Source organism: Eutrigla gurnardus, assembly GCF_963514095.1.
Source record: "Eutrigla gurnardus genome assembly, chromosome: 13".
Taxonomy (NCBI): Eukaryota; Metazoa; Chordata; class Actinopteri; order Perciformes; family Triglidae; genus Eutrigla; species Eutrigla gurnardus.
In genome coordinates, this window is record NC_139936.1 from 24,242,778 (window position 1) to 24,255,528 (window position 12,751).

At 38.9% G+C, this 12,751-nt stretch overlaps 1 protein-coding gene across 1 annotated transcript; it reads right to left on the reverse strand.

Moving 5' to 3' along the window:
* Positions 1 to 902: 902 nt before the first annotated feature.
* Positions 903 to 10,359, reverse strand: figla (folliculogenesis specific bHLH transcription factor). Its single transcript, XM_084024344.1, has 6 exons — positions 10,062 to 10,359; positions 9,282 to 9,428; positions 9,081 to 9,170; positions 7,126 to 7,278; positions 3,238 to 3,281; positions 903 to 931 (listed from the first exon to the last, which is right to left on the reverse strand). Exons 1-5 carry the CDS (start codon positions 10,260 to 10,262, stop codon positions 3,267 to 3,269), a joined length of 606 nt encoding a protein of 201 aa, XP_083880470.1. The 5' UTR covers positions 10,263 to 10,359; the 3' UTR covers positions 903 to 931; positions 3,238 to 3,266.
* Positions 10,360 to 12,751: the final 2,392 nt, after the last annotated feature.

A 12,751-nucleotide genomic window follows, 5' to 3' on the forward strand; every position in this document is an offset into this window, starting at 1 on the left:
TGTTTGTAAAGCTGACGTGCCGCCCTGGTGAAGATCTAATGCGTCTCCGAAAACGTTGTTTAGATGGTTAGGCCGCGTTCATGTCGGACAAAATATATCCCATCAAACAGGCGCCCCCTACCGTTCTAATAGAGAAGACATGAGGCCCACTGCATACAAAAAGACAACCTGGGTGCTTAGTCACAAAGTATGCCGTACTTCATTCTACATTTGAGGTACTTTACTCTGCCACTATTTACTCTACTACATTTCTAATTCCGTTCGACAGCTGTGATTACAGTGCAGGTTTGACAGAACACTCAGTATCATCATCCTCTGCTATCATTCGACTACTGAATACCACAATAAAGGTTTGCAGTTACAGCGTTAAAATGTGAACGCATGAGTAGGCCTAATGATCTTTATTGAGTCGGCTACTTGGAATTTTGACTCCAAGTAGCCGTTACTTTGAGTTAAAGTTGTCTGTGGCATACTGTGGTATTGCTACTTTAACCTCATTAAAAATTGTTTCTTCTTCCACCACTGTAAATAAATAAATGTAATAAAAAAAAATTAAAAACATCTGGACATGTTCTAAATAAGATAATATATTAAAAACACCAGTGTCTATGGGTAATTACATTTATCTTGCATTTTGACGTATTGAGTTGTATTCCACTTGATACAAATGTGTTCCTTCGAAGGACAATTCATGAAAGCTAATACTATTCATGTAATATGTACATCTTACTACCATGAGTGTTGAAATCAGATGATAATCTTTTAGCCTTAAAAAACAAACCCTTTCAGTTTTATACATTTTATTTAAGGGCTGCTAAGGATACAGTTTGTAAAATTAAATAAAAACAACAAAAATGGAAATTTTCAAAAATTAAATAAAATATGAAATAAAATTGCTTCTTTTGAGAATAATCCTTTCTTCAACAGGCCCCTAAAAATGAAGAAAAATGAACTCATTCAAATAAAGCATAATTCCTTGAACACAATTACTACATTCATTACTGTTACTGTTGCCCCCCTCCCCCATCATAATGCACCAATGTAGGGGTTTTGAATGCACCATGATGTCACCTTAAGTTACAGGTACAACACTTAACAGTGATGCTGAGTGGTAAACATTGGAAACATTCAACCAGAAGAGGGCACTGTAAAACTGTATTTTAAATCAGTGGTGTCAAATATATTTTCCACACTGCTCCAGTCTTGTTAATAAAGAGCATGACAAATACAAAAGCTTCTATATACAAATTACTAGTCAAACCTGATTTCAACTTGAGCTGAACTTGATCAGTCAGAGTAACTGAACCCATCTGTGTCAGCAGCAAAACATCAGTTTAATGGAACCATCAGGAAGAAACAATGACAAATTATCGTACGAACATTTGCTCTGATTGTAAAACTAAATTAAGCGGTCCACTGAAAGGATGCCATATCAAGCAATGGGCCTTTTTCACAGCTCAGACATTTTGACTTGTCATAATGGTACACCACCAACAATGGCTTTGTTCTATCAAGGCTGTTTCTGAAATCACTCAGTTCTAGTGCTGTCTGAATGTTGACTGAGAATTATTATACCCTATAAAGTGGACTCAAAGTGTCCCAGAATTCATCTTGAAAAGTTGTGTACAACCAATGGTCACTAAGTGAGCATTATATCCCATCATGCATTGCACTGAAGGAAAGATGACAGACAGACGAGAGTAAAGAACAGAGTGAAGGAGACAAATCCATGAGTTTTTGACAAAAGGGGCTTTCATTCTTACCGTTTACAATTAAATCCCTAGACATACATTACGTTCACAAAGGATTCAGACCCTTTCACTGTTTTCACATTCTGTTATGTTGCAAATTGTTAATATTCACGTTTCTACTCCTCAATCTACACTCAATAGACCATAATGACAAAGCGGAAACAGAATTTCATAATGTTTGCACAATTATTTAAAAGGAAAAACTCACGAAAATCTCACACTTACATTAGTATTCAGACCCTTTGCCATGACACTCGAAATGAAGCTCAGGTGCCTTCCATTTCTTTTGATGTTGATGTTTTTCCACCTTGACTGGAGTCCACCTGTGCTAAATTTAATTACTTGCATAATTTGGAAAGGCACACACCATGAGGTCTCACAGCTGACAATCCATATCAGAGAAAAGTCATGAGGTGGAAGGGACTACCTGCAGAGCTCAGGATTGTCGTTTCCCAGATTTGGTGAAGTGAAGGTCGCCAAGCATCCATCATTCTCAAACGGCAGATGTTTGGAACAAGCAGGACTCTTCCTAGAGTTAGCCGCACGGCCAAACTGAGCAATCGGGGAGAAGGACCTTGGTAAGAGAGGTCACAAAGAACCCAATGGTCACTCTGTGTTGCAGTGATGGACACAACCATCACTGCAACACAGATCTGGGCTTTATGACAAAGTGGCCAGAAGGAAGCCTCACCTCAGCAACAGAAACATGAAAGCCTGCCTCTTGTTTACAAAAAAAGCACCTAAAAGGTGCCATGACAACGCAGAAGTGGTTTAGGAATGACTCTGTGAATGTCCTTCAGTGGCCCAGCCAGTCTTGACTTGAACCCAATCCAACGTCTCTGAAGAGGCCTGAAATTGTTCCTATCGAGTCCCCATCCAACCTGACAGAGCTGAGAGGATCAGCAGAATAAAATGACAAAAAATGTCCAAATCCATGGGTGCAAAGTTTGTCGGGTCATAGAAAGACTTGATGTTGTAATCTCTGCCAGAGGGGCTTCAATTAAGTGATGAGGAAAGGGTCTCTCATACTTATGTTAATGTGATATTTCAGTTTCTTTTTTAATATATTGCAAACATTTAGAAAATTCTGTTTTTCCCACTTTGTCTTTATGGTGTAATGTGAGCGAGCATGCACAACACCAGGACATCTTTCATTTCATTATTCACACCTGGGCTTTCCCTAATGCGACATGAAAACACATATGTAAGTAAGTACACATTTGTGTACCACAGAAATGTCAACCACCTTTCAGAACACATGGGGGCCAGCATTTGTACACTATTGTACTATAAGATCATGATTATAAGAAACACCCATTAATAATATTAATAAATACAAGAAACAATATTCACATCATTATAAGCCCTGATATAACCTGCCTGATATTTACTGTGTATGTTTTGAGATGATCATCTAGACTCTGCAGTCTGTAGAAAATGATGTTAAGATCTGATCTTTGATATTCATGTATTAAATATATCCAACCTGGCAGGTGTCATATAGTGGTCCAAGCTCTAGGGTTGAGACATCTGTTGAATGAAGAAGAGATAAAGAGAGAGAACATCTGAGTTCTTACCATGTTCACATATTTTCTTCATGGAATGAAGAGCATGGAACAAGCCTAGACTTGCCATCAAAACAACATTTTCACCAATGGAAGGATGATTAAGACAAACCCTGGTGCTAAAGGTTACACTTTTTACTTAAGAAAGATTTACACAGTTATGACAGCCCAATCGAACAATGAAAGCGTGGTCTTGTCTTGTTCTAAACCTCTTCACACTGATGAAACCAATCAGATGATGAGGCGCTTGTGAGAATGCTTTGATTGACTCTGATTGATAACGGGATACACTGAATACAATCAAATGCTTTGTGTTGATTGCCAGCTGTAGTTGTAGCGATTCCTGCGAGATCATTTCAGGAAGTGACTGATTGCCGATTGTTTGAAGGGTCTGTCAAAAGGTTACGTCATTAGTCTTCAACTGTACAACCACAACTTCTAATTGTATGGGACGACATGGCATTCGCCGTGTTCTTCGAACTTTCCCTTCCACCTCCATTCCTCAGCCCCACAGAGGGATTACAATACAATAGTGTATTTCTCTACACCAGTGTGGTTCCACAGCAATTATCTTGATGACATGAATAAAAACAGCTGTATACCATAGTTTAGTATCCTTTGTTTAGAAAGAGCAGTCTCACACACTATGTTTGGTGAAAACCAAAAACCGAAAACATCAGCAAAACAACACCATTCCGACTGTGAAGCATGGTGATGGAAGCATAACGTTGTGGGGAGGTTTCTCATCTCAATGGACTGGAGAACTTGTCAAGATTGAAGGGAGGATGGATGGGCCAAATACAGGGAGATTCTGGAGAAGAACCTGACAAAGTTTACAAAAGAGACTGAAAATACGTCGGAAATTCATATTCCATCAGGACAATTAAAAAAAAATCTACCAAAAAAAAAATAGAAATAATATTCTCCAACAAGATTCTTTGCAGAGCTCTTTAGATTTTCTTGCGAACAGGAGTTTTCTGAAAAAGGACGTTTCTTTGTTGAAAAAGCCGCTTATATTTACTGTTTAATATGTAAAATATGATTAAAATCATATGCCTTAGTCTACGTATTTGTGCAATATTCTTATGCTTAATTTTGAGCTGAAGCCACTTTCTTTTTGTGCCCTGGGGGATAACACCGATATGAAAATGATTATTTGTTCATTGTGCTACTTTGTGAACTACGGGAGTTGAACCCGTCACCTGCACCGTAAGCAGCGTTGCTAACTGTTACACCACAGTGTCGCTCTCCTTGGCTGAAAATAATGAGTTATCACCTTTAGATCAATCGACCGTTTCATTCAGTTATACACATTAAGTCGGGCCGTAAATGTCTGCCACGCCAACTATCTCTACTTTAATGCAGTTACGTTGCTCCGCTTTCTAAGGATGAGCTCGTTTTCTTCATAAACACTCAGTAGCCCTAATATCTAATAACGCTCTCCCGGTTGCCATGGTGAATCGTAGTATCGGAGCTCCATTGATGATGGCTTTGTAGAGTCGGCAGGCACGCGTAACTCAGAGTTGATTGAACCAATTCAGAACTGCTGTTCTGGAACCCAAAACTCAGTTGCCCATCTCAGGGTTCAGGGTTAGGTACAGAGTTGGTTGAGCCTGCTTTCTGGAACGGGCCCCTGTTGTACTGAGCTGCATTTTGGTAAAGCAAAGTCCGAAAAGTTTTGACAAAAGGGAACTAAAGAAATGTGTTATTAAAACTTGAAAAAACTTAAAAGAGCAGCAGGTCAAGCTGGCTAGAGTGTGAATAAAGAGAGGGAGTAGATAATCAGTCAGAACAAAGCAGTGAATCAGAGAAATAAAATGTTAATTTCGGATTGTTTCATGGCAATTGTAATGGACAAATAAATACACCCACACCTCCACCAAACGTCACAGGAAGGTGCTGGATTGCTGCATTTTGAATGAATGCAGTCGGAGCAAACACTTCACCCCATCGGCTGTGTGTGTCGCTCTCGGTCAGACACACTGATAGCTGCACTCAGCAGAGGAGAGAGCTAGCAGCAGGGGAAACACTGTATGGGGCAGAAGCACATCAAAAACAGACAGCGATGTAACAACCCACTCTCACCCCAAAAAGGGGGCCTTGTGCCTTGGTATCAGCTGCTGAGGTGTGGGACAAAGCGCTGCTATTTCACAACCTGAAAGGGCTGCACATCCTGCACGCTATTATTGACTGGCAGAAACGTCCTGAATAAGGATGGGATGATATAAGATTTTGTCAGGGATCACAATAAATTGATCATGGTGCAATCTATTATCGGGATAATCATCAATATCATCACAAGTGACTTGAAAAAGCTGTCTTGCTTGTTATTATTGTAGAGATTGGAGAGAAGGATACCATTTTTTATAATTTATGGAAGGAGACCTCAAAATGTAACCATATATTTGTGTGTATATTTTTAAAGATGCTCACATAAAAAAAGAGATGGTTCTTATCTGTGACGCATTAAACAAAATGTTTAACAAAATGTAAAATGCATGACATAATGGACAAGGAGTCCAAATTTGAACATCTACAGTTTCATGCCCAAATGAGTAAATTCACAAGAAAAAAAAGTCAGTGGTGGATTATTTTTGTACAGTTTATGTTTTTTTAGGAAAATGTTGCATATATTATGCCTTTAAATACAGATGCCCACATGGGAGTTCCTAACTTCAGGAAATGCTTATTACATTAAGGCTCATTTATGCTCTACGCTAGACACGCATACGGATACGGACGGAGCCTTCTGTCCGTTCTCTGCGTACATTTCGTTCCGTATTTCTGTCCGTATCCTGCAAGCTTGCGGATGCGTACAGATACGGACCAAACGTTGCAGTTCCAACGGAAATTGTGGGGGCAGTGTCGGGCATTGTACACAGAAAGTGCCGTGAATAGCATACCCAAATTAAAAAACGTTTTAAAAATGACTGATCCCTGACACGAGGAAGCGAATGGTGACCGCTAGTCGCTCAGCCGGCGTCACCGGTGAATTGTGCGAGTTCCCATGCTTAATGTGAGCAGCCACCCGGCGAAGACAGTTGTCGAAAGCCCCGACGGACATCCTGATATACTGAAAATGACGTTTGTCGTCAATTTCTCTCATCGGTAAAACCAATGACTGGAATTCTCCGTCCACACTCGGGATGTAATCAGTGGTCTCACAGACCACCGCCGTCTACAACGCTGCCTGCGATTTTGCCTCCTTCTCAATAGATGCAGGATCGTTATCTCCTCCATTGTCCAGTCGCCATGTTTGTTGTTGTGATAAACTTATTTTTTTTAAACTTTTATTGGAGTAACGTTTTAATGTGAATGACGCCCTCTAGAAGATGTTTTGCTCAACGTCCATTCCAACGTAGAGGACGCATGAAAGCATGAGGGCAGCGACGTTTAGAACGTTGTTAACGCACGTCTGTATTTACGCACAAAATGGAAGCATACATTAGCCTTTAGAATGGATTGTATCCATTTGCCTCTCTGAAATAAGGCGCTGCATACAAAAAGTACACTCGCATTTTAGGTGTGAAATCAAAGCCTCCGACTACTGCAAGCATACTTCACAAATAAGCATGGCTTTTATGAATACAAAGCTAACATTATACATAAACAAACAAACGACACCACAGTTGCATGACTGCACTTGACCACCACGAAGCATAGACAAAGTGCATGTAGTCATGGGGACTGGGGATTTCCTTTACTGTCCATTTTCTTAATTGCTGCACTACACCATCACCCTGACCAGTGTTGGAGTTGTAGTTGACAAACACAGCATAAAATTAGGCAGCAAAAGTGAAAGGACTTACTAAAGTCTGATCAGGAGCTACTTGGATGATGAACTGGTATGTGGGCATCACACAATGTTGCAACACCAGTCTGGCCATATCTCCGTCTTCTGTTACCGGTTCAGGGGGCATGATGAATCCATCTTCCATACGCTCTTCTGACATGTTCAGAAACTGTCAGGAAAAGTACAAATATATCAAAATATTGCTCTCTAATTGTAGCAGTGACGATAAAAAGTGGGAATGAAACGAAGGATCATCCATAAATAAAATCATGACTAATTCAAAATCAAAGAGTAGGCTACTTAACAGTAGGGGATGTAATTATCTGAATTCCCCAGGCTGTTGTATTATTTGCCTTCACACACTATGTCATTTTATCCACATGGCTGATCATAATTTAATTTATTTAAAATTTGCATGATTATTTTGTAGGGGTGTGAATCTTTGGCTTCACAGCGATTCGATTAACGATACAGTCGTTGGCGATTTGATTCAAGGACGATTTTTTTTGTAACGATTCGATTCGATTCTGTAAACCACGATTCGATTCAGTAACTTGTAACCAAAATTCTATATCCATTAAATAAACATGCAATAATGCGAGTGAGACTATCTGTATTCTTCTGAAAGGTGAAAAAATAGCATTTATTCTATAAAAAAGTAGTCCTGCATAATATTTAATGCTGAATACAAAAATGTAATTAAACATTGCTCAGTTATTTTGAACATTTTTAAACAGACTACATGCTGGGAGGGGAGAGTGTCTTAAACATATTAAAACATTAATCATAAGTAAGAATCACGATTCATCCGATTAAATGCATTTATATCGATTATTGGTGAAGCCAAAACGATTCATTCTATTTATTTATTGCAGCAGATCGATTTAGTAGAATCTATAGGACTGACAATCGATTCATCGATTAATCGAATGAATCGTTACACCTCTATTATTTTGTGAAAGCACCAATAGTCACCCCTACATTATTGTCGCAATAACGATATTGAGGGATTTGGTGAAAAATGATATTATTCATATCATTCCGTTCTAATTCTAGTTTATATAAACTAAAATGTATCAAACCAAAATCCATAACTGCAGCTAGGGCTGGGCGATTTTTTCAATTTAATTGATTAATTTGCATTTTTACTTTCCTACAGTTTGTGAAATGGCTGAATCACGATTTAAAAACAGTTCTAGACTCCGCAGATATGTTTTGCTTTAAGGCGAGCAAAAGTCAGCCACATACGATCACATCTACCGCACCCCAACAGACGGACCATAAAAATGTCCACAAACTCAACGTCCTTTTATCAATTAATGAGAATACTTCCAAAAGTTTGCAATCTCCGTTTACTGCCCCTTGGCGCTATCCTATTTTTCCTCTCTTCCCTCTCTCGTCTTCCCGCCCCTCCTCCTTAAGCCCCACCCCTCCCGGTTACCATACATGCAGTGAATCAAATTACACTAACAAGAATAAAAGGCACACTCTCTATTTTTCTACCTTGACCTTGAATTATGAATCAACCTTACTGTTACAAACATTTACAACTTTAAATTAAACCAAATTACTTTATTTATTACTGCACTTATTTAGGAACTAATGTATTTGAATTCCTGCTTTCTACACCCAGCCTACATATTATTATTTATTGTATTTCATTTTACAAGTTTTTCCAGGTATGGCCTACAAGAGACATTATTTTTCAAATTGATTTAAAAAAAAAATTTGCAACTGATTTGTTCACATAGGCCTAGACTACTGCTGGTAATCTCATTTATTTTATTTATTGCGTTAATAAGGAAAATATGTATTTAAATGTTGGCTTGGTCTTTTTAGTTTGTTTAGGGGAAAACAGAAAAAAATCGAGGTTTAAATAGAAAATTGTCCATTAGTTTAAAAAAAATCAAGATTTTATTTTTAGGCCAAATTGCCCAGCCCTGCCTGCAGCATGAAAAATCAAACACTCACATCATCCACCCTCCATAGGTCATTGTCCAAGATGTCAGCCTGACCATAAGTGATTGCATTCTTTAGGAAATCAGTCCCAGTGCCATCATCCTAAGAAACAGATAATAACAGTAATCAAAATGTCAAAATAAGTGGCAGTGCCGTCCATGGAAAACAAAGAAGGACACTTGTCAGTTGAGTCTTTATGAATGCAGTATTTACGCTGTCGGCGTCCTGCAAAACTGCAACAAGCAATCGAATGTATTCCGACGCAGCTTTGAGTGTATCCACTTTACTGGGTTTCCGGTCTGGTCGCATTAGTGGCACCATGCGTTTCAAGCGGGAAAACATGGTGTTCAAGTTCCTGATCTGTACAGAAAAGAGAATTAAACTTCACATCAACTATGTGCCACATGGAACCAATATACAAGGCAAGACATGATATACAGAGTTCCTCGTGCTTAAAGCTGTGGCATTTGACATTTGCGTCCTATGGTGTCCGTCTTCTAGCAAATCAACAGGGCTCCATACAACCACTGTTGCAGCACAAGCCTGCCAGCTGCATTTAAAAGCCCTTGAAGGATTTTACACCAACGAGGAGTTTGTCTTGGTGACTAAGGTGCATACATTGAGGACAGTAACAATAAACAAACAGTCACTATACTATAGAACTATGCAATATTAACAAACAGAGACATGAAGTGAGGGATGATTGGGTCCAAAATAATATGAGCTGGAGAGTAACGTTAAAACGAGCTGATATGTATTACTGCTGTGGAACCACTAGTTTGTATAATGGTTAGTATTTGAAGTATACCGACTGTAATCAGATTTAGGGTTAAAGCGTTTACAGCTAATGCTAGCTGGGGGACAGCTAAGCTAACATTAAAGTTGACTTGCCATGTTAGCTAAAGTAAACGACTTTGAAACGAGGGAACTGGGCAGCTGTTGCTGTCAAACATATTACCAAACTATCAAACCTTTATTCACATGGACACTCACTCTCAGTCGTTCCTTGGCGTTGACCAATTCCCTTTTTTTCACAGTTTCAATGTATTCCTCGGCGACGAAGTATCCGCCGTCCCTTCCCCGTTTGAACTTCTCGATGTTGCTGTATGCAGGCAGCGCAGACTCGCCCGTTATACGCTTCAAAATGTCGCTCATCAATTCCTCCTCCGGAACCTTCATTTTAACGAGCAACATATGTTCGACTTGACAACCTGTTGCTTCTGTAATTTTGTTCCTGTACTAAGTCATGTTCTCAGGTGAACAGCGCAGAGGCTGGAGAGGAGACGCTGGATCACACCTGTGCTTCGTGACTAATTAGTCCCCAGCGGATGTGATGAGCAGCTTCAAGCAGAACCTCACAGCAGAAACGTTCACAAATGAACCGATTCACAACTGAAAGTGAAACTTCAATAGCGGCGAGAACAAGTTAGTGGTATATTATGACTCCTCCATAAATGTTTGCACATACACTTACATACCGAGCTCCATACTTGTCTCTGAATGACAACGAATTAGATTTAGAACTACTGGGATGTTTCTTCATAAATGTCTTTTTATTCATCAACCACATAATTAGACATAATTTGATGGAAATAATGCTCTCAAATTGTAAAAACACAACATTCAGAAAAATGAAAACGGAAAACACGAATTTGAGGAAAAAAACGGAATCCTGGAAAATTACAACTGGAAACAATAGTGAGGATCACTGGTCTAAACTGTGAGCTATAGACAGGCAGGTTGCTAAACAGAAAAAATGCTGATGTGCAAAACCAACCAGGCTAACTAACCATAGACTGTATAAAAGAAGTGAAGTAATCATCCCGATGTCACCAATTGATTTTAGCAATTATCAGAAGTGACCATTTGAACTGAGGAGGAGCAAAAGGATCTGATGAACACAAGCGACAGAGCAGCACCCAGGGCAGCATCCTTACTGGATCTGGATCCATCTGGCTTCTGGTGAGAAGATGTTGACAATGTTATCTTCATAATTCAAGGTCAACTTTACAGCCAAGTGGTTAAGTCCTTTTAGCAGCTTTAGTTGATTTTTTAGAACTGGAAATGGCATTCAACCTCAGGGCTAAAGCTGGCTGTTATCCAGGTCTGAAAAGTGAATGCAAAAATGCCTTTAAGTTGCATTCTTTGTAATAGCCAGTAGGGGGCATCTCCTCTGCTTGCAAAAAGAAGAATGCATTGAAGTCTATGAGGAAATTACCCTACTACTCATTTGATTTATTATCTCAGCAAGCATGGTAAATATGAGTTTATTTGCTGGTTTCACGTCTTTACAGCACTATCAAGATGGAAATTTAGTCAAAAATGGTCAACTAAGAGTAAACTACGATCAACATCTTCATTATAAGAACTTTTATAAAAGGTTTATAACACATTTCACTTTATTTATTGTAATACCTCAACCTGTAAAGCTAACCTTTTATGTAACTTTGTACATCTTTTTCAATCTTTGTATTACTGCTCACTCTTTAAACTTTGATGAATCATTCTATTTTTGTTTCTTTATCTTTTTATCCTTTTTATTTCTCATCCTATTTTCAAGGATTGATATCTAATAGAGGAGGTATCTTCATAATTGTTTACCGCCTTTATGTCTATGTACAAATAAATACACATAAACACAAGAACAAATGGATGATAAAGCAGGGTAAGCTTCAAGGCGTGGGCTACGTCCCAACTGGTTTCTCAAACTGGTTTCCCTAAAACAACATTATGCCGTTAGCTCGTAGCAGCTGTGATCTGGATTCGTCACACCCTAAATCATCCCCTGCATTCTGGTCTGTTTGACTCTAAATGAACCATCATTTACTAAATGAACATCATGCTGGATTGAAGAAGACTTGAAACTATGTTTCATCAAGTGTGGATTAGGGCCATTTTCTTATAGACTTCCAACCAAAACATCCACTTGCACTCATGGATGAACTGATTAGAATTTTGTGATCTAAGGTCACTGTGACCACGTAAAACAATTGTTTGTCCATAACTCAACAATTCATGCATGACAATTTCATACAAATGTAAAATAATGAAAGGACATTTTGGACAGCCATGGAGGAAACCGGTTGGCGGTGACATGAAGCCGTGATTTTAATTGGTCGTATGCCACGAATCCCAAGTTCCAGGATCGTGATGTGGGCTGTGTATGGATATGTTCAACCTTCAAGCATGGCACGTTGAAACAAAAGAGTGAGGTTTCAACATGGCTTCTTTGCCCTGGTCGAGGAAATGATGTGCAGCCACATTACACTTTTAACCAACATATTATTCAATTCAGTGTGTGTGTGTTTCCAGCTGACTCTGGCAGAGTTCACCTTCAACAACTGAATATAAACACAGATGCATTGTATTTGGAAATGGAGACTTTATTTTTCTAGTGTATTTCATTACCTTATTTAGTAGATTATCACAATACCTGACCACAAAGTGAGGCATTTCTCTCAAACACTGTTTACAGTTTGTGATCAATCTGATTAATATTTATGTAATACCTGCATCAGAAACCTGACTTTTCTGGGTTTCATGAAGGTATGTGGCAATTAGTTTTGTCATGAGCAGATCAAGGTCCTTGGAATAGCCTGAAATTGCTGGTGCCAAAACCATGCGGAAGGCAGCTACTGCACATCGCATCAGCCAACAACATCTCACTTTGCTTTATGCTTCAA

What these genes read in the sequence shown, in the direction of transcription:
- figla (XM_084024344.1), bottom strand. Translation starts at nt 10,262, where the DNA reads ATGTTGCTCGTTAAAATGAAGGTTCCGGAGGAGGAATTGATGAGCGAC. An exon ending in ACGCCAAGGAACGACTGAGA is followed by an intron (nt 9,429 to 10,061) that starts GTGAGTGTCCAT and finishes TTTTCTGTACAG; the next exon opens with ATCAGGAACTTGAACACCAT. An exon ending in ACCTATGGAGGGTGGATGAT is followed by an intron (nt 7,279 to 9,080) that starts GTGAGTGTTTGA and finishes TTTTCCTGACAG; the next exon opens with TTTCTGAACATGTCAGAAGA.